Raw genomic sequence first — 21,748 nt, forward strand, 5'->3', positions numbered from 1 at the left:
AAGAATTTGCTGCCATCTGTAGACATTTGGGTGTTGTTCAGGCAGTTTCCCCAGCACTGCTTGCACAGCCCTTATATAGGCAAGACAGCTGCGGCAAAACCTCCCCGGTCCCAAGGCAACCTATTCCTTTCTTCAGCGTTTCCCTATCTAAGGTAGCTTCTACAGTCTCCAGCTTATTTATTCTCCACTGTTGGATGTCGGTCCTGCGAGGAGGGTTTCAGCATCCAGCTCCACTGGTTGTAGGCAGAGAGCTTGGACTTTTCTGGGGGGCAGCCAGCTCATCTCTTCTGAATGGCTCTGACAAAAAGAAAGTCTGTCCTGTGAGGAATGTATCGCTGAAATCCCACAGCGGCCAGCAAGCTTTTCCCAGGAAAGCTGTGCTCCAGGTCTCCGTTGGGCACTGTCAGCCTCTCCTGGCAGGGCCGGCTGAGTAGTGGGGACAGCCAGCCATACCCACACTGCACACCCTCCTACGCTGTCTGGGAGGGGACCCCCGCTCCCCGCAGCGTGTCTGTGTCTCTGCGGGCATATGGAGGCCATGCTGCCCACTGACCCGCCTGCACCGCTGCTCCCCACCCTGCTGAGCCTCTGTCTCCCTGTCCCCACCATCCTCCATGAGCTTTACCTCGCAGACATGCTTTGAGAAGGCGATCTGCCATCTCCTCTCCCTAGGGTGTCCCCTCTTCCTTGGGTCAGGAAAATAGCCCTGAAATGGTGAGGGAGTCTGAAGCACCTTCTTGGAGGGCATAAGACCCTATGGTCTCTTTGCTGGATCATGGGGGGCTATTGCCACCCTACCGCATGTCCCACACCATGGCCTCAGAGCACAGCCCTCTGGTTAAACACCTCCTTGATGGAGCAAAATGGAGTGCACCCTAGCTGCTTAACTGAGATGGCCTGGGCATTATCGCAGTTCCCTGCTGCTGTTCAGACTCTCACCTGTGCCAACCCCAAACCCTCAGCAGATGAGAAACAGGGGTCTGGACCCACGTCTCCTGCAGACCAGCCTGTCACAGCAATGGCATCTTTCTTTGCTCTCACAAGTGCTCCAGTGCTGGGGGCTGTGGCCAAGGCTGGCATAGCAGGGAAGGGACACAGGGGAGGGATGCAGCAATTCACAGTGCCCCACTTCTGCCCCCCAGTTCCAGGGCCAGGTCAATCTGCACGTGTTCGAGGACTGGTGTGGCAGTTCCACTGAGCAGCTCAGGAAAAACCTCCACTTCCCCCTCTTCCCCCACGTGAGTAAGACTGCGACACCCTCTGTCCCATGCTTCCCAGCTCTGCTTCCCGGCTGGATCACCCCTGCTCCCTTCACATCCTGTCCCTATCCCTCTCCATCACCTCCTCTGTCCTCCTGCTGAGGGATCAGGAAGTTTTCACAAGGGTTCAACGGTGGCAGCTTTTCTGCTGCACAGGGGAGGTTTATTTTACCCGTGCTGGCCTGCCAGGCCTCAGACACAGGTTGAAGGAGCCCTGTATTTGGTGCTCTCGCTCCAAGTGGCTAGTGAATGCCCTGTCCCCACCATGTCACCGTCATCCCCCATGCAGCTCTCCCCTCCGCAGCAGCACTTGCTCCAGTTCATCTCTCATCTGGCTTACTCTTTCCCACTGTCTCCGTCACGCACCATGCCCCATCCTCCTCCCAACGCAAACCTCATACTTCCCTCTGCCCACCTGTCCCAGGGTTTTTGCGTCCCCCCCTTGTTCCTGTCACGTCTAGTTATTTTTGTTATTTTTTTCTTCTTCCACTTCAGACACGAACTACACTGAAGAAGTTGGCTGTGTCCCCAAAATGGACCAACTATGGTCTCCGGATATTTGGCTACCTGCATCCTTTCACCGATGGTGAGGGCTCTGAGGCTGCTGTGCCGCTGCTCGCGTCTCTTCTCGCCTGCCTCTCCCTCCCCTCCCGGTGCTGAACCACTGGTGCCCTCGCCCCAGCAAGCCCAACGCCAGGTCCCTCACGCGGGCGGCCCAGCTAGCTGTGCGTGACTGGCTGTGGCCTTGGCATGGGTGAAACACATCTGCCTCCCCTGTAGGGTGGAAAGGAAAAGCACAGGAGAAAACAGCTGGGAAGTGCTAGATAAAAAAACGATGCTGTCGTGAATGCACAGCCCCATGGTGTGTACGTGAGCACAAGCGATCCCTGAGGTTTTCCTCCCTCCCTTGCGTGCACAGGACTGTACATGACATCATTTATGTTCCTGCTGCTCCCCGGGTGCATGAATACCATCTGACAGCAGCTGATATCTGTATCACCCAGCTGCATGCTTCTGCCCGGAGCAGCCTACTAGCAGTCACCCACGTCTCCTGGTCCCCTGGCCCTCAACAACCATCCCTGTAACCCAGCCAGAACAGTGAGACTCAAGCACCTGTGTCTCCCTTCATGGCTCCACGTGCACGTTCCTCCATCCAAACGCAGCTTCTCACACAAAAATTTGCTCTGGAAACAAAAGGGGAGGCAGGGAGACTTTGCATGGACTTCTTAGCTTTCCAGGTTAGAAGCCAGTGCAGGAGGGGTAGTGAACCTGTTGCATCTGTAAAGTTTTGTTTTCAGTCACAGGAGAGTTAGAGAATTCAGAGAGGTTCAAAGGGGTGGAGGTGGTAATATCAAAAGGGAAGGTATGGTCTCACCAGGAAAAAGGGTGAAGACAGCATTTTAGAAGAGCAGAATCCGTTCTGCACACAAGTCCTTACCCCAGAGCCCTACTTACTCCATCCATCTCTCGACAGGGGAGTTTCAGTTTGCCATTGCTGCGGATGACAATGCTGAGTTCTGGCTGAGTCCAGATGAAAAGACCTCTGGTCTCCAGCTGCTGGCCAGTGTAGGCAAGGTACAGTGCATGCTGCATGGCTTCTTCCATCAAGGCTTTAATGTTTCTGTGGGGATGGAGACCTTCCTGTCTTACATACTTCCTTGGACTACCCAAGTTTCTTTTCCTGCCCGACTACAGACAACACCACCACAGATGCCAGATGGGTATGACATGACATACCTTAAGCCAGTTACATATTGGCAGTGTTGTTGGAAGCCCCATGTTCGTGATTAAGGGACTTAAATCTGTCCGCAGGTTGTGGATCTCACAGGCACCTTACCAGGAGAAGTAGCACAGTTTTCCCTCTTCATCACTCCCAGTGCAGTAACCAGGGAAGAAACTCATCTTAACTAGAGCATTTTCTGTCTCTTCACAGACAGGGAAGGAGTGGACCGCGCCAGGGGAGTTTGGGAAATTTCACAGCCAGCAGTCAAAGATGGTGAGGTGAGTGAGCAGAGCCCCTCGCTCCCAGCCACCTCTGCACATGGCCAGGAAATTACAAGGACAAGGAAAAGGATGCTTGTTCTGAAGAATTTAGCAATATAGAGAAAGGGATTACTCTGGGGTATCACCAAAGCTGAAGTGACACATCCACACCTGTGACAGTTGCTTTGCTGATTTACTGCAGGAATGCAACACTGAATTTTTCTTCCCTGGAGGGAGCAGCCACCAGCAGATCCAGACTCCTCTATATGAACTGTATCCCGAGCTTCCTGCCTTGGAACTGGCCAGGTTTCCCAGAGGCCAAAACCCAGCAGGCAAGACTGAAAGGGAGTTATTCAGAATTAACTGAGAAGGGTCTGGAGCGCTCCAGGTGCACAAGGGAAGCTACCTATCTCACTGTCAGCATCTGGATTTTCTTGGCAGTCCTAACCCTGCTCACCCTGAGAATTAGGTTGTTTCATGGGTGTGGTTGATCTCCGCTCGTTGTCTGCTGACAAGCTAAGAAATGTTCTTTAATGCTCTTGGTGACAGACACATTGTTCTTCACAGGTTGTCAGCTGCAGGCAGGTACTATTTTGAGGTGCTGCACAAACAGGATGACAGAGGAACAGACCATGTGGAAGTAGCAGTGAGTCTGTGCAAATGGTCGTGCTGTATATGCGTCCCCGCAGACCTCGGGAATGATGTTTGTAACGATTTCCCTCCTTTCCCAGGCCCCAGCTCCTCTTTGCATGAGATGTATCTAATCCCTTCCAGAGTCCTTACCTACTTCTATGTGGGATAGCCCTGGCCACATGTCAGGACCCTTTCCTCTGCTTGCTTGGGATAGTTCTGCCCTCTCCGGTCTCTGCTGCAGCTCTTTGTCCTTTCCTGCTTTGGATGTGTCCTGGGGGATCTCAGCTCATTCCCAGTCTTTTGCTGCTAGGTAAACTCAGTCATAGTAAGGAGAAAGAGGAAACTGTGAGCCTATCTGGTGAAAAAACATCTTGTGCCTGTTCCCTTTGTTCAGGCTTGGTTAACTCCATAAGCACTTCATTTTAATGTGTTTCTCTGTTCCAGTGGAGACTGAATGACCCAGAAGCGAAGTTCGCAGTCATTGACTCCCAATACCTCTCCCTTTTTGCTAGTAAGTATCTTCACCGCAGGTTTCCCTGAGCACCTCTCCATTCTTCCAAAACGTATCAGTGGTGTTTCACCATGAATCAGTCTAGCCAGGCAAATACCATGCGTACAGATCATTACGAGAAGGAAGTGGAGACAGGTCAGGAGAGAAACCTCTGCACAAGGGTGTGACATTATTAAATATAGGAGAATTGGAAGTAGGATTGGAACGTTATTTCAGGGAAATCTAGAGGCAGTGAGGAAGGGCAGAGAGGAGAGTCTGCAAGGATGAGAACTGTTCCAGATGTGAGAGTAACACAGGATGGCAGTTGCCTGCAGAGAGTTAGGGGGAACGTGAGGCCCATAACATGGGAGCTGTGGGGGTGTGCTGGCAGCTGGACATGATCAGGGAGAAGGAGCTGCTGTAGCATGTCCAGGAGATTTCACTCTGGGTGCTGGACAGAGTGGGATACACTAGCGATATTGGGGGATGCTGCTTTCCTCTGTATCGGCATCAAATGTCTTTGAGTTGCTGCTGGATTGCAGCAAGCACATCAGCCCAGTCCCTCCTGTTCTGTAAATCCTTCTTAGCACATCAAGTGATGCCTTTATCAGTTAAGGAGCTCCTTAGTCCTGTTTACCCTTATCTAGCTTTGTCAGTATCACTTTCGTCTGCCAGCATTCCCCCTTTCCGTATCTACCACTGTTGCCTTCCAACATCTCTGGGCTTTTTTCCATGCCAACACTTTTGGCCATGGAAGACTCCCTGATGTAATCGAGACATCTGTTTGGATCGCAGCCTGCTGCTGTATTTTCTGAAACCTGCCATTTGGCCAGGACTAGGCTTTCCATTAGGTCTTCTGTCCCCATCCTTTCTTCCTTCTGCTCTTTTCTTCTTATTATTCGCTGTAGAAGGGAAGGCTCACATCCCAGAAGATCCCTTCGTGGTTGGGCACAGTGCTGCAGTCTCATCTTTATCTGGCACCTTCTGCCCATACAGCGTTTCCCTCTTCCATGTCAGCCTTTGGCTGTATCACATGTCATCCTATTCCTTCTGGGTTCCCATGTTGTTCAGTACCCAAAAGTTGCTAAGAGTAACCCCAGTGCCCTTGGCAGCATGTTGCCTTTCCCTCCTGGATATTTATTCAGGTCCCTTCATCTCAGAGTAAGATCCATGGAGACATGAAGTCCTCTGGCAGCAGCACCCAAGAAAAAGATGTAACCAATACCCAGTCCTGAATTTAAGCTTGCCGTTGCTCCTGGCTTACTGTGGCTCTCCATTCCCCTGCTGGAGCATCATCCTCCTCAGCCACCGAAGGCCTCACCCTAGGGTCTTGCTCCTTTTCCAGAACAGGAGAAAGCTCCACTCCTCAAGTTTCTCCTCCCTTTCATCTTTTCTATCTCCTTTTAAAATAAATTTAATGCTAGTAATTCAGATGTGTCCAGTAATTCCTGCCAGCATGGGGCATCTTCAGCACACCACTGCTGGCGTGTCCAAGGCAGGAGGTAATTTTCCTCCATTACTCATCACTGTGTTTGTTTGCTTTCAGTGATAGCCATATTCCTACCCCACAGCTTCTGTATTTCCAACTTTCTGAGTCAAAGCCTTTCCTTCCCATGGTGTCTTTGTAGTGAAGCTCCTGATCAGTACCATTTAGGCATTGCTGTGCCAGAGACAGCATTAGTGTCATGGATGCAATGCCATTTGGAAAGGGCTGACTCTGGAGAAGGGCATTTTTTGGGACAAGGGACAAATTGGCCCTTCCTCCCCCTTCCGTTCTCTCTCTGGTTTCTAGACGAGACGCTTTTGAAGATGGATGAGGTTGGGCATATCCCACAGACGCTGGCCAGCCACACGAGCCGGCCTGCTGACAGCGCAGGCAGCAAGGCACACCCAGCTGACATGTTGAAGCCTGACCCCCGGGACACTCTTTACAAAGGTAAGACTTGCAAAGCAGTTGAGGAGGTAGCTGCAGCCTGTCACAGCACGTGCAGTAGCACAGCCAAGAAAGATTGTCCTCCTACACCACGGTTATCAAAGGCCACACTTTTTTCTCCCCAGTGTGGAAGAAGGGGCAGCATACAGTATCAGTCACTGTAGGAGACAAAGCACAGACTAAACCCAGCTCCTCTTTCTTGGCATCCAGCTCACACAACATCCCTGGGCATAATATTTTAGTGTAAGTGCCATAGAGCAATGTAAAGAGATGAGCTGTGCAAGATAGTTTGCTTTATATATCTGTTAGTATTTCACATGGATAAATAGAAACCAGGCACAGAAGTAACTAAGCTGGTACATCGGTTGCAGCAGGGCTCCTCCAGCAACGCTTGCCTACGTGTTTCTTCTTCTCAGTGTCTCTGCTCAGCAAGTCTCGTGTGCGCCGAGCCTTGCCAGACTGCCCATACAAGCCCAGCTACCTGGTGAATGGATTTCCTCTGCAGCGCTACCAGGGACTCCAGTTTGTAAGTTTTTTTCCTTGAGCGGTTACTTGCCCAGGGGAACACAAGGAAGAAGGAGGAAGACCTCATTAACCATGGGGGCCTCTCCACCAGTGTGAAGCTCCTGGGCAGATTTGACCATCTGCTGTTCAGGTCTGAGCATCCCAGTACACGCCAGAGGGCAACACCAAGAGAAGGGAGATGGGTGCTGTGCACTGCTCACGGTTCTCACTGGGGTACAAATCTGTGTGCCTTACAGAGCCCCTGGGACCTCAAACCAAAGAGCAGAGCTTGTCTTCACACGGAGCCTCACAATGGCCGAGGATTTTATTCTCCATGGGGTGAACTGTAGTCTGTGTGGACTACTAAAGCCCCTGACAAGCTTAAAAGTGGTCTCGAGGGGGAGCTCACATTTGTGGGGCATGCAGCATGGCAGGGATTAATCCCCTGCATAGCACAACAGACTTTGAGGTCTGCTGGGGACAGGTCACCAGCATGGTTTGCCCTCCCTGGATGCCAGTGCAAGCCTACACTCCATGGGGGACTTGCATCCTGGGCAGTCCCAGCTCCCTCAGCCTTGCCTGGAGGTCTCCCCACGTGCTTTCTGGGCTCCTGTGATCCCCTGCATCTCCTCAGGAGGACTTGCCCACCTCTCTCCCTGCTAGTTCTTTCTCTGTTATAGGACTTAAACGCACAGTTACAGAGATGGCCAGACAGATGCCAAGAGAGAGATAAAAAGGCACACCCCTGCACACATACCAGCACGCTTCCTTCTGTTTTCCATTCTCACAACCTGCTACCGGGTACCTTGGAGAGGCAAATAGTTAGTGAGCAACCCCTGCTCCCTCTCAAAAGGGCTGGTCACCTTGTGACTGATATCTGGCATTTATGAGGGTTTTACTTTATTTTCCTCCCTTCTTCCCAGGTTCATTTATCCTTTGTTTACCCGAATGATTACAGCCGCCTGAGCCACATGGAGAAAGACAACAAATGCTTCTATCAGGAAAACCCTTATTACTTGGAAAGGTAGGATGCTGCAAATGCAGATTTACTAGCAGGGAGGGAGGAGATGGTTTGAAGGCTGGAATTGGGTTGGAATTTCATACTCACTTCTGTTGGACTCTCTTAATTCTTAAAGATCCCCTAAGCCTTGCAAAACATTAAAGCATTTATAGTTTCTTTTGATGATGTATGCTCCCTTTAAGTGAAAATATGTTTAGGTCTCAAAGGGAAACTGCTGCTGCTTTTCTTACTCTATTAACCTGGAAGCTGGGTCAGAGCATGTTTATTCCACTACATCAGGGAATGGATTTCCAGCAAACTTTGCCTGCCAGCAGCTGGAGCCTCCTGATGGCTGTTGCTGTGAAAGCCAAACCATGCTCACCACCAGGCATCTCGGGGGAAATAAATGCATGTCGTTCATCTTCACTGGGGTCCAGCTCCCAGCGGTGGCCCTGCGAGGGAACTGCAACTCGCGTGCCACAGGCAGACGCCTTGTGTGAGGACTCCCCTCCGTTCAGGAGTACTTTTTGGCAGGATAAGGAGAGACACTTTTCCGGTGAGATAACTGATGGTGGCCTCTCTGTGCTCAGGGTCTTCTTTCTCCCTACAGGACTATTTTGAGGGCTGGAACAACAGATCGTATCGTAGGTTTGGGATGGAACTCCTAGGACTAGGATCGATAGTGAAGGATGGAGAAGGTGGCTGCCATGGGCTGGAAGGTGCCACCCTGGTTTATTGCTTTAACAATTCATTTGTATTGTGACAAGATTTGGGAACTGGGGGCCCATTTTGCTTCACATCAAACGCACATGGAGGGAGACAGTCCTGGAAATCCCTCCCAAAAGCTTGAAGCACAGGCATATGAGCACACAGACAGTGGTGGTATGAGAGAAGAGGGAGGGAGATGGTTGCAATTACCTGCCTTAGCCACTTCTGCAGCATGATGACTTGCGTTTGTGAGCCCTACATCATAAGTGAGCTTTAAGGAGCAGTTTAAGGGAGGCTGAAGAAGTCTTTCAGGGTACTTATATTGGGATTTCCTCCTGCGCTTATGAGAAAATGTCTGAGAGACTGAGATGATAAGCAAGGAAAACTGATGTCTTTGACAGCGCAGAGTAAGATCTGATTGCCCAAAGATATGAAAGATGGTGATGATGATAGGAAAGGAGGATCTAGAGATGCTGGGTAGATGTAATCAGAGTAATGGACCATCACCTCTGAAGCAGTGGCTCTAATTTATTTGGAGAGGACAAAGTAACTTTCATCAAACTTGTGTTTTGCCCTTTCCTCTGCAGATTTGGATTCTACAAGTACATGAAAATGGACCGGCCAGAGAAGAGCCTGGACTCTGGAGAAAAGACAGAACAGCCAGGTAAGGACCCTAACATCAGAGCCTGGAGGATCCTTTTATCTGTCACTCATGTGTGATCTTCCAGCACCAGCTGAAAGAAGCTGTTGACTTCCCATGCCAAGGAAGTCACAGCCCTACCCTGCCAGATTGCTGTGGCTGGGAGGAGATTTTTGCTGCCACTTTCACTTCTCTTAAGGGCAGGTTGGGAGGTCACCAAACAGCGGGGTGTAGTGGACAACATGACAATTACCTCTTAGGCCCGCAGCTTAGCTGAGGCACAGTTCCAGCAAAAATGTGGGCAGAAGTGACAGAGCCAACGGTGTGCAGCGTGGCAGCCTGTGCTCGCGCCTGCCCTGCAAAGCTGTGGCCGGACCAACAACTAAAGGCAAAGCCAGAGCCCTCCACAGCCTTTGGAAATACTGGCTAGTAGGTGCTGAGGAGGTTGGTACCAGCAAGAGCACAGCTCCTGTGTCCGAGAGCATCCCTGTCCCTCTGATCAGGAGAGACAACGCTGAGATGAGGCGAGAAGTAGCTGCCCCTGGCAGGGCAGGTGCCAGGGTCAGGATGGGAAAGGCAGTGGGAGGATGCCAGAGGTGTAACTGCAATTACTCCTGCAGGCTCCCAGGAGGGGAACCTGGACAACCTGCAGTACGTGCAGGATGCGGAGAGTACCAGTCCCCCCAAGCACCCCAGCACGGGGAGGGCAGAGCCAGCAGGCAACACTCTCAGCAGCGTGGTGGACAGTGATAACGTTCACGAGGACTATTCCCTCCGGGAGCGTCGTCGGCTCCTCTCAGTGGTGGGTGGCAATATAGGAGAGGAGCTACACAGGAGAAGGATGAAGAGGTCTGGTGTCAAATCAGCCACGCTGGCCTCTGCCAACCAAAGCCTCAGCCAGGCTGGCCTAGAGAGGAACCCAATAATGAAGAGACCCCGTTTAAAAGCTGGCATCAAAGACAACTCCAGGAGCCCTCCACAGCACGTCAGGGCCATCCAGGGGAGACCGCCCGTCAAAAAGGCGAACTCTCCTCCTAGGACTGTGTCTCAAAGGGAGCAGCCTCTCGGTGGCCCCAGGGACTCAGGGGTCATGATTCCCAAAGGAGTGAGACCTCGAGGAGACCTCAGCGCTGCTAAGGATGGGCTGCAGCCAGCAGGCACCGTGCCAGCCGGGAAAGGAGGCCCAGTCTCTGGCAAAGCCAGCCGACGCGCTGTGAGCGCTGCCAGCCCCAGCCAGCAGCCTGGGCTGCCACAGTGGCTGAACCAAGTGGAGTCCTACATTGCTGAGCAGAAGGTGGCCGAAGGTGGGGACATGGCAGAGGGAGAGGAGCAGGTGGCATCTCCTGTGAAGGGCAAGTCTAGACCTGTGGCAGCAGAAGAGGAAGAGGAAGAGGCGGATGGGGAGCCAGAGGAGGAAGATGAGGAGGATTTCGATTACGTGCCAGTGTTCGACCAGGCGGTGAACTGGGAGCAGACCTTCAGCACGAACCACCTGGACTTCCATATGCTGCGCACAGACTGGATTGACCTGAAATGCAACACGTCAGGAAACTTGCTGCTAAGAGAAAGGGAGGCCCTGGAAGTCACTCGCGTCTTCCTCAAGAAGCTCAACCAGAGAAGTAAAGGGTAAGGCACAGTGTAAGAACCAAGGGGCAGCGTCCCGGAGCTGGTGTACCATGCTGCACAGGGAATACCTATCACGTGAGGAGCTAGTGGGAGTCAGAGGATAAATGAGATGTGGGAAATAAGAGTTCAGGCAAGGAATCTGTGTAAAAACCTGGACTTTAAATACCACTTTTGGCTGAGAAATGGGAATTGTTGGACACCAGACTATGTCTGGGAGCTGAATATCGCTCTCCAACAGCTGGTGGCAGTAAAAGTGAAGCTGGCATCAATGGCCTTTTGCTGGCTTCCTCCTTGCACAGTGTAGGTATTGAGAGCACATAGGAGCATTTTACCAGCTGAAGATTAAGAAACCCTGCTGGTACGAAGTAGGACTGGAGCTCCCTGTGCTTGTGGTTTGATGTCTGCCACATCTCAGCTTCTGAATCACTTAGGTCCCTTCTGGTCCTATGTCCTATGGGATAATGTGGATCAGTACAGTGACCTCAGAGACAACCAAGCACCCTACACTGTTATCTGAATGTGTGCACCTCCATCTTAAAACTAGCTAGATTTCTAGATCCTAGTACTGATTTGGGAAGACGTTTCAGGTCCTCACTGCTTTGATGACCCACTGGAGATCAGCTTTTGCTGGTACTCTGTTTTTACAAGGTCTTGATATGGTTCTTTTTCTTCTCAAGACTTACGATCTTGATTGCCTTTCTGGCAAACAGACATACCTCCTCTGAGCCTCTATAAGCTAAACAATCCAACCCCTGACCCTTCTGTTGAGTTGGCCTGTGTTTCCATAATATTCCTATCTGTCCTTCTCCATGCTGGTTTCAGTTTGGGTGAATTTTCCTGTACATAAATGACCAGTATCCTGGATGTTTTATAGAATGGGTGTTACTAGTTCCCAATCTCTGCTGGAAGTAGCTCTCATGCTACAGATCATGCTAGAGATCTTAAGATCTCTCTTTGTTTTTTCAGGGCCACATCAGTCACACTCATGGTGTAACTGATGAGTACACACAAGCTTTTCTCAGCATTTTTAACTGATGAGCATCCATTTTACAGCAGAAACTCTTGTTATGATCTGAAAGGGCATGGCCTGGCATTTCATCCTGTTTTGGCCATTCTGAACCCACAGCTCACCCCAGTTTTTTTTATGATTGCTCAGTCCTACTCCATGTTATTGGCTGATAAGCTGTCATCAGCCAATTTCACTAGCCCAAACATACTCCTTGTGCCAAGATAGTTGTAGGAGGTGCTGAATACACTCGCTATTACCAGCCCTACAATCATTCAGACACATTTGTTATTTTCTGTGTCACCTTTATTTCATTTCCCTTGCCAACTATTTTCTCTTGGCTGGAATCCCAGATCTAATCCCACATGCTTGTGGATTTAGGAAACAGGTGCTAAACCTTCCCATGGGACTTCAGAAGCAGTGCAGCAAAGCGGGGGGAAGCTAGGGACAAAAAGGTTGGTGCTAGCCCGGAGGAAAGAGCCTGGCAGAGCTGAACAGCCTGGAGGTGGGAGAGGGGCAGGTGTATGGGGGACATGCCCACCCCAGCTGTATCTCCTGCAGGCAGTTCCAGCTGCAGCGTATCGTGAACGTGGAGAAACGTCAGGACCGCATACGAGGCAGCCGCTACCTGCTGGAGCTGGAGCTGCTGGAGCAGGGAGAGCGGCTCGTCCGCTTCTCCGAGTATGTCTTTGCAAGGGGCTGGCAGGGCACTGGCGGCGATGAGGAGGAGGAGAGGAAGATGAGGAACCTGGCGTGGGGTCGCCAGCGGCACCTGATGGCTGTGGCGAACGAGCCAGAGCTGTGCTGGCCCCAGGGCTTTTCTTGGAACCACCGTGCCGTGGTTCATTTTGTGGTGCCAGGTAAGGGGGACCTGCCTTCCCGGGACATCAAGGGATGGCACGGCAGGCGCTTCCTGTGGGGGCAGCCTGAACAGTGAGTCTGGGCCGGCCTCAACTATCCCATCTGGGTCACTTCCAATTTCTGTTCTCACCAAGTTAAACTCCCTCAGAAATATGACAAAGCCCAGACTGTCATGGCTTGTAAGCTCAGAGAAAACTCTCATCACACTCTGGGAAATAATGCACACTGATTCCTGGGCTCTTTGGTACAGGTTTTCAGGCTGGGCCTATTTCAGCATCCCTGCAAGGTTAGCGGGGTTTGAGGGGAGGCAAGAAGCCTTGCCTGTTGAGAAGCCACGCTGTCTTTTAAATCATTTGTACTGTGATTCTCTCCCTCTTGCAATACAACCAGTGAAAAACCAGGCACGTTGGGTGCTGCAGTTTATTTCCGACATGGAAGAGCTGTTCCGAGTCACTAAGGATCCATACTTCAACGTCATCATCACGGACTACAGCAGTGATGACATGGATGTGGAGAAGGCTCTGAAAAGGTCTACCTTGCACAGGTGAGAGTACTGCTTGGTCACAAAAAACTGCTCACATGCATATGCCTGCAAACAGAGCACATCTGCCAGTCTCTGTGTATTGACCAGCCACAGCTTCCTGCAGCTGGAAACCCAAAGATGACATCCATCCAGACCTCGCACATATACATGCATATATTGTTGTTATAATGTGCATACATGTATAGTGCATATAATTGTGTTATAAAATGGTAAGGCAGTACCTATTGCAGCCATCCATCCAGATACATCTCTTTTCTCCTGGCTTTTGTTCAAGTTCACAAGAGAGGACAGAAAGCAAGTCTCGCAGTTATGGGGCAGGGGGAGGACAGTGAAGACAAGAAAGCAGTGAGAAATAGGACGGAGAGCATGGAGGCCTCTGGGGACTCCGCTTGCTGGAATAGCTATCTGACTTACCGTGCTGTGACCTGAACCAGCCTTGGCTGGTCCTTTCCTTTACATTCCAGGGGTTTCCAGTAACAGGTCTAATCCTAGGCCAGAGCTGGACTAGAGCTGAAACGACTTTTGCTAAGGACTGCCATGTCCTTGCTGCGTAAGTGGGAAGTCCCTCAGGGCACGCTGGGGCCTGGAGCAGCGCTGAGCTTGCGCACTCACGCAGCAAAGGCTTTCCTTCTCCTTGGGAGGGTGCATGAGGGCAAGGGGCAACTCTGCAGCATGACATCCGCGGTGTACTGCTGATAACGGTGCTTTCTGTGCTCACTGGCGTGCACACATTGAACTTCTCTTTCCATCTGACCCCCAGCTATCGGTACTTGAAGCTGACGGGGAATTTTGAGCGTTCTGCTGGGCTGCAGGCGGGGATAGACCTCGTGATGGTAAGTTTGAGGGACTTGGGGTGGACAGGAAGCTGGATAGCTGAATGCGTCTGGTGCTGCCTCTTGCTTTTCACACTGAACATGCTGGTTTTTAAGGAAGGGAATAGCCTTGCAGACCAGATCAAGTGTAGCTGTGTTTCCTGTCCCTCCAGAGTAAGTTTCACTCCTTACTCCAAGGAGCCTGTGGTCCATTTGGTTCTTGGCCTGCCTGCTGGAACTATCAGACAGGAGAGAAATCAGCAGTAGCAGCTTTGTGATACTGGCTCTGCCAGGTCATCGTCATAGTATTTCGTGCCCATTGTTCCACAGCCAGTCAGTGGCTGTTTTGCCAGCCCCTAGGATGTCAATTTCTGATCTAGCAATTCATGGCTCTTTAATTCACTCTCATGTCTCTGTCTTCATGCCCCTCAAAAAGACTTACTTAAAGTCAACCTATTTTTTTCCCAACCGGTGTGGTTGGTTCCAGGACCCGCATAGCATCGTTTTCCTGTGCGACCTCCACATCCACTTCCCAGTTGGCATCATTGATTCAATCCGGAAGCACTGCGTGGAAGGCAAGATGGCCTTCGCACCCATGGTCATGAGGCTGCACTGCGGCATGTCCCCACAGTGGCCTGACGGTAAGAGGGAGCGGAGCCTCTTTGGCTCAGACCTTGTGGAATGGGGAAAGAAGGAGGGTGCCTGCCACCTCTAGATTTGTTCCTCCAGTGCTATCAAGGTCTGGAGCTTAAGGTACTTCCAGAGCCACTAGGTGAGAGTGCTTCAGACATAGGATGGGGTTTAACAGTGTCAGGTACCTGGAATTTGAGATCAAAGAGCCAGCAGAGCCCTTTATATGAGGTTTCTCCTGGTTGTTTCCTAGGGTTCTCTATGGATTTGAGGACCTTGGAAAACCCCTCCTTTACTCCTTTCTGTCTGTTTCTCTCTTTTCTTAGGGGGCACAGCCTGTCCTGAGGAGAACTGGTAGCCCAGGGGTGAGGGAAACCAAGCCAAGTCAGGGGGAGGAAAGTGGCACAGATCATCTGAGTGTAGGATTTCCTTTAGACAGAGGGTGGCCATCCTGAGCCATCCAGGCACAGGGGTGTCCCAGCTTCCCTTTGAAGCTGGGACAGTCCAGGTACATTAAGTACTATGCTGCCAGACAGGAGATGTGAAAGGCTCTGTTAACAAGTTCATAGGACAACCCATGCTGTCTGTCCACAAGCCTTTCTCACTTCCCAAAGCTTTAATATGGTCGGCTCTGCCTTGGTGCTGAGTTGACTCTCTCGTGTCAACATTGTGCTTAAAAGTAGCTTGAGTCTCACTCCAGCAGCCCTGCTGGAGTCATCAATGGCTCAAAGCACCAACATACCTGTGCCTCTTTTGTGCTGTCCTCAGGCTACTGGGAGGTGAATGGGTTTGGTCTCCTGGGCATATACAAGTCTGACCTGGACAAGATTGGAGGCATGAACACAAAAGAGTTTCGGGACCGCTGGGGAGGAGAGGACTGGGAACTCCTGGACAGGTAGGCATCCATTGTCATCATCCATGCACTCAGGAGGTGAGACCCATTAGATCCTGGAGGACCCATGACCAGGGGAGTGGGGATCTGAGGAGACTGAGGTGACTAATGCCACCATAAGCTTGGTCAGTGAGGGAGAGTCTTTGAGCATGTCCTGACCTCACACCTAGTAGGCAAGTGGACCCAAAATATACTACTACAGCCACTGATAAAAGAAGAGAGGAGCCGTTTACTGGTGCCTTTCAGCCACACTGCTGGTTGGCCACGGGCAGATCAGGCACTGGTGATCATGAAGACTTTATCCTCTTCAAGCAGTGCAGTGCACAGTGGGTCCAATTTGGGTCCCTCCGACTTCCCATACTACGTATAGCAATTGCCCAGAAGAGCAACTGTCAGAGAGACATTTAAAGATCACGAGGTACAGTTACAATTTCTGAGAAGCTTATGATGAGGGATCTTTGCTGTACAAATCATAGGCCTCTGGGTTTGTAGTTCTAGGTTTTGGGGCCTCTCCTGTCATTTCTGTCAGATAACTGCAGAAAAGACTAGCATCCTGAGCAATCCCATGTTGCCAGCTGTCTTTTCTCCTAGCCTGGCGTGTGCAGCCCTCTCCTAACCAGTCCTGCTCTCAGGGGTGCATAAACACTCGGCAAGTGTCATTAGACGCCCGCTTATGGATATGAGATACCTCTGAGCTATTCGGGCTCTTCAGTTTGATTGCAGTCTCTTGACAACAGGATGACTTAAAAGAGATTTCCTGGGACCAACCCCCTGGTATCTTTGTGATCAAGGTTTCCCTAAATTTAACCTTCTCCTTTATGCCAGGATCTTGCAGGCCGGGCTGGAAGTGGAGCGTCTCTCCCTGAGAAACTTTTTCCACTGGTTTCACTCGAAGCGGGGCATGTGGAACCGGCGCCAGCTGAAGACACTGTAGCCTTCAACCCCAAAGCTGTCCAGCAGCGCCGTCCACCGTCTTGCCTCAACGTGCGCTTTATCGAGGCACACAACCGAGCGCACAAACTCTTCCTCTGCCTCCGGAGCCTTCTGATGAGACAGCACAGCCAAGGAAGGGACGGTCAGGCTAGAGGAACGGGAGCTTCTCTTGTGAGACGTTGTATCCAAGATGTGGGATCTGTGTCTTGCTGGGAAGGCGTGTGGGGAAATGTCGCCAAGTGAAGGACTCGTATTTCCTGCCATGCAGTCTGGCGGATGGTACAGTGGGAGAGGTGCCATATTTCCCGTTGAGTCTTGTGTGGTGCAAACCAAACAAACACAAATCCCAGCTAAGCCCAGAATGGTTTATTACACTAACACAGCTTCTCTTTCAATACTTGAAAGAAAAAAAGAAAAAAGAAAGAAAACCAACCCTCCCCATCTCCCCTCCTTCCCCGTCTCTCCGGTATCCATGCTTTTGGACAGGGGACCAAAGTAAGTTCTCTGAGCTGTATTGTGTCCACATGCCCATGTGCTGACCCAAGGAAATCTGGATGTGGAGGAGCTGATAGGCACTTTAGGCTGCTGGTGCTTAGACATTTCTCTGTGCTTTTCACTTTAGTCATTATGAAAAACTGTGCTTATATTCAGCAAATTATGGGCCATGGATGGAGATGCAAGTACACTTCTGAGAGCCATGTTTACCTGCAGCTGGGCGAGGTGGCAGGGGTTGATGTTACAACTCCACCTAAATTATTGATCCACTGCCTGAGGATAGTGGAGGGGTTATACAGAGAAGCTAGGAGCGCATCTCAGGAGGAACTTTGCAGCCTTATCTGACAGACGTGTGTTTGTCCTAATGATATCAGGGAAACCCTAGCAGGGAAGAAGTGGCAATATTTTATTAGTTGAAGTATTGTAATTTTGTCAGAAAAAGAGGAGACAGAGTATTCTGCTCTCTAAATCCTGTACATTTATGCAGCATCTAAAGGTTAATTTAATAAGTTATGGCCTCACAGTTATGTCTTGTCATAGTTTGACTTTTATGTAAAGAGCAGACTTCTTGGTTGAAGAACCAGCACAGCTGTTGGTGCTTCGTCTCTGGAACAGCCCTAAGAGCTCTGGCCCGGTACGGAGGAGGTAGCCTCAGGCCTTGGCACTTGCATGGGGTGCAAAGAACAGCGAGGACAGAAGAGGGTTGAGTGAATAAAAGGATGGGCAGACCCATGCAGGCATTGGTGCAAGAACTGTGGAAAGAGCCCCTGTCCACAGCCGGCCTGACGCTAGAGGGAATTCTCAGCCCCTAAAATTCCCATTAATGGAAGGCAAGATTTTTTACCCCTGTGACCATTTTACAGGACTATAGAAACCCAGAAATCCCAGCACAGTCAGTGCTCTGCACTGGAGCTTCCGTGTCCCCATACCATGCTGAAAAGGCCGCTACTGGTCTCAAGTTTCAGGGGAGAGTGTGACATAGGACACTGCTCGTGGCGCTCAGCTCTGCGGGGAGTTGTTGAGAAGTGAGTAATGGAGGTATGCAGGATACAAGCAACGCTGACATGGTACTAGAGTTGTTTGCTTTTTACACTGATGGAGTGGATGCCAATTCAGAATAGGCATCCATTTATTATTAATTCTGTGGTGCTTGACAGGTCCATCAAGTTCCACTATTGCAGTAAAAAAGTGAACATGCAAGTTCTGGCACGTGAGATAGAAATCTTGTCAAATCATCTGCTTGCCTCAGTCCGGGTTTTGTGACTGATGGAGTCAGAAAAAAAGTCAACCAGATGTCAGAGAGTTTCGCTGTGCAGTGTGCAGCTATGGTGAGAGGTACACAAGAGCCTCTCACCTCTCAGTACGCAAGAGTACCATATCTCTGAGTTCACCGAGCCATTGTCAGAATGCAGATACTGAATATCTTAGAAGGGGCAGCCTTAGCCTTCTGCCCAAGCCAGAGTAATCTTTTTATTGAGGAAAAGTATTTTCCCCACATAGAGACTAAGAAATGAAACATTGCTGTTGGGGTGAGAGGGAAGAGGCTGACAACAGTCAACACTATTATTTTTTTTTTAATGTATTACAGGAGTTTGGGAGGCCAGAGCCCTGTGATGCAATGTTGCAATAAGCCCTGTTTCTGCCTGGAATGTGCAGTGTCAGTCATGCTCTCGGTGCATGTCGGAGCCTGTGCTTCACTCAAACACTGGCACAACCCCGTGAGTGTGCAGGTGAGCTGCTCTCCAGGCTCCGGGACTGCGCCTCCTCAGCCTGTCCGGGCTGGCTCTGTCACGCAATCCCTGTGGAATGGGGAGAGGCTGGCGGAGAGGGCGAGCGCCGGGACACGGCAAGGCCTTAGCAGGACCCAGCCGTTTGGCCCCATCGAGCAGAGAACGGCTTGATGCCCATTTTGCAGATGGAGAGCTGACGGATTCAGTTGCGGCCTTTATGTCATGCACAAGGAGGAAGGGTTATTTGTACTGTGTGCTTTCACATCTGGCTTAGATGTGGTCTGCAGCACCTAAAGTTAGCAGCTGGCATTCATCTGCAAGAATTCGGTGCGTCCAGAAGGTAACTCACTTGGCTTAAATAATACGAGTAACCCCTCTTCCTCACCAGAGAGGACAATCGGCAGAGGGTGGACTGGAAAGTAGGGTGCAGCCCTCGCTCCAGCACTGTGAGCAGAATTTGAGGATTTCACCCCCATGCTTTAGCTGTGACTCTGCTCCTTCCTTCACACCTTGTAACCCAGGCCAGTGGCAAGCAAAACTGTTTACCTCATGAGGACTCCTTGGTGGAGATGTAAGGAGTTAGTGGATTTCAGTCCAGCTTCCTGATGGCCAGTATCCCCACTGTCAAAGCTGCCATTACAAATGTTCTTCCTTTTCTAGCACAGTGGGGGTTCTTAGTTGGTATTTAAGCATTGCGGTAGTAAACATGATTAATACTAATTGGCACTAGTTGGCAGCCTCCATGGGCTTGGAGAGAGCCCATGGGGACAAAAGCTGTCTTCCAGCCCACATGCTCAGAGACTGCTGCAGGTTGTAGGGAGAGAAGGGGCTACACACTCCCCAGCTTGCCGGCCAGCAGCAAATCTTGCAGCAGTGGCACTGGGCTTTGCTGTGAGGCTGCTGCCCCTCTTCCAAAACAACTTGCAGTTTTTCTCCCCAGCATTGTGAAGAGGGGGAGAGCAGGGAGCGCAGCAGGAGCAAGTAGTCCCGCAGTCATGCAGTGAAAGGATGTGGCCATCCAGGGCGGTGGCCAGACCACCGCGGTCCCTCATCGGCAGGTGGTTCACCCCATTGCTAGTGTTGCACAGTGTGCACTGCCGCTGAGAGGAGGGCTCATCGCCGGGTCCAGCACAGCTCCTGGAGAACAAGAGGGAAGGTGGCTTCACCACAGCCAGAAAACTGACTCCCCCAACAGTCGATCTCGTTTCTGTCACCAGGATCTTTTTAGGAAGCTGTGCCTGAGTTTGCAGTGAAGTTTGCCCTGAGTTTCTGACCTTCATATGCATCCTGGCTGTGTCCTGCCTCGATGGCAGGAGGAAATCAGTTGCATGGGATTTCCCATGTGTCAGGCAGGCAGGAGGGAGCTGCTCCGGTAGCTCTCTGGCTGGGGACAGCTGGGGAGAAGATGGGCCATGCTGCAGAAGAGACCTTCCCTGGGGCGGGATGTGGCCAGGCTGGGGACCCTGGGCCCCCAAGCGCGGGGTGCACGGCAAGGGGGCTCTGCCCACAAATGCCGACTCCATCTTCAGGACTGTGAATTGTGGGGCTGAGGCTTGTTTTGCAGGTCAGCAAAGGGAACGAAGAAGGGCTGGCTTTTATTCTGAGAGAAATGTATTGTGTGAAAATTACAATGTGACTCGTTTTGTCATTGTCTTTAACGTTTGCCCGGTATGAACATCTTGCCTCTTCTCATTGCCTACAAATATCTGAAGTTGATTGTTTTTTAGATACCAATGCCTTGTGTTAAAAATCTGAATTATCTGCCTTAAAGTGGCTCTGTGCCTTCAAGATGACTCCTGGGCCACCTGTCTGTTAGAGCTGGGGGATATACTGATTCCCCCTCAGATTTTATAAATACATTGTCTTCCCACAAGAGCTCAGTTCTGTCCGTGTGTTACTCTCACCCACATCGCCATGTAGCAGGGATTAGAAACCAGGTGTTGCTTCTCTGGCTTCATATAACCGAAGGCGTAGGCAATACCACAGGCAGGTCGCTCTCTGCCCAAGCCAGCGAGAGCTCTGCAGCAAGAGGCGGGTGGGAGATGCAGTGAGCAAGGTTAGCCAGGAGCGAGACCTGTTTCAGTCCCCTTTAGGGCCGCAGAAAGTGGGATGGCAACAAAACAGTTTTTCCCCTGTTTTCCTGGGTTTATCATGTGAAACAAGGTAGAAAAGTTGGACAAATACACGTCCCAGCAACGCACAAGTGCAATGTGATCATAGAGAGAGAATGTGGAGAATGAAGTGGTCCCCCTCGCAAGCAGGGGACAATTCCTGGAGAAGACCACAGGTGAGAGCCTAGACCTGAGCTCAGTACTTGGCACAGCCTACACAACTGGGAGGTCAGCTCTTTCACGGCAACTGCTTATTTAGATTCAAATTTGGCCCCTTTTCGCTTCAACTGTGCCTCCTTCGAGTATAAAAAGCTTGGCAGGAATGGGAGTCAGACATGGAGAGGGAAAAAGGCAGCCAAGGTTGCTAATGAGTCTGATTCCATTATAATGAGAAACAATTATTAAAGGTGATGGGGAGGGCGGGGGGGAGCATTCCAGCACGCTGCCGGTCTTCTGCTCGCCTGGGCTGGGTGATGGGAAGCCCTCTCTGCTCAGGCAGGCCTTGCGCGCTGCCCTACCTGACCTGGCAGCTCTCTGAGACGATGATGTTAAGATCTGGTAATGAAATTCCCCTCACTGCTTCTTTCCCAGCTGAACCTCTTCTTCTTTTTTCTCTCTTTACATTCAGTCTTCAATGCTAATTGCTTTGCCTCCTGCTCTGTGAAGCAGTGAGTCACAGGAGTTGGGATCTGCACACGGGATGCATAATTTTTTACCCTTTCATGAACCCAGCTGGCCAGTCGTGGCTGAAAGCCCTTAGCTGGTGGTTTTGCATTGGCTAGAACTAGTTTTGCTGCTTCTACAGTGAAGCCTTTTTCTAGAGAAGAGCAGGGTAACAGAGGCTTCCCAGAAAGATTCACCCCTGTTAGCAGTCAGTCTCGGCAGAGACCAAGGACCGAGATAAGCAGCAAACTCAGTGTTGCTCCAGTCCTGCCATCCCCTGGACAAAGTGGAGGAC

The 21,748-nt window shown here is 50.9% G+C and overlaps 1 protein-coding gene across 4 annotated transcripts in view; it reads left to right on the forward strand.

Moving 5' to 3' along the window:
• Positions 1–20,554, forward strand: part of B4GALNT3 (beta-1,4-N-acetyl-galactosaminyltransferase 3) — a 69,330-nt gene extending 48,776 nt beyond the window's left edge. The window contains exons 4-21 of one of the 4 annotated variants that reach the window (XR_012044157.1): positions 1,143–1,238; positions 1,755–1,845; positions 2,734–2,834; positions 3,193–3,260; positions 3,810–3,888; positions 4,320–4,386; positions 6,158–6,301; positions 6,715–6,824; positions 7,726–7,826; positions 9,098–9,174; positions 9,771–10,776; positions 12,344–12,642; positions 13,034–13,187; positions 13,948–14,020; positions 14,487–14,640; positions 15,398–15,524; positions 16,347–17,974; positions 18,538–20,554. Coding sequence is in view for 1 of the 4 variants with exons in the window: in XM_072873010.1 (XP_072729111.1) it covers positions 1,143–1,238; positions 1,755–1,845; positions 2,734–2,834; positions 3,193–3,260; positions 3,810–3,888; positions 4,320–4,386; positions 6,158–6,301; positions 6,715–6,824; positions 7,726–7,826; positions 9,098–9,174; positions 9,771–10,776; positions 12,344–12,642; positions 13,034–13,187; positions 13,948–14,020; positions 14,487–14,640; positions 15,398–15,524; positions 16,347–16,455 (2,856 nt within the window). In the remaining 3 variants the exon portion in view is untranslated. Of the gene's footprint in view, positions 1–1,142; positions 1,239–1,754; positions 1,846–2,733; positions 2,835–3,192; positions 3,261–3,809; positions 3,889–4,319; positions 4,387–6,157; positions 6,302–6,714; positions 6,825–7,725; positions 7,827–9,097; positions 9,175–9,770; positions 10,777–12,343; positions 12,643–13,033; positions 13,188–13,947; positions 14,021–14,486; positions 14,641–15,397; positions 15,525–16,346 lie in introns of all 4 variants that reach the window. The other 3 variants (XR_012044158.1, XR_012044159.1, XM_072873010.1) reach the window with 3 other exon arrangements.
• The last annotated feature ends 1,194 nt before the right edge of the window (positions 20,555–21,748 follow it).

The sequence above is a fragment of the Ciconia boyciana genome, chromosome 1 (genome assembly GCF_034638445.1).
Source record: "Ciconia boyciana chromosome 1, ASM3463844v1, whole genome shotgun sequence".
NCBI lineage: Eukaryota > Metazoa > Chordata > Aves > Ciconiiformes > Ciconiidae > Ciconia > Ciconia boyciana.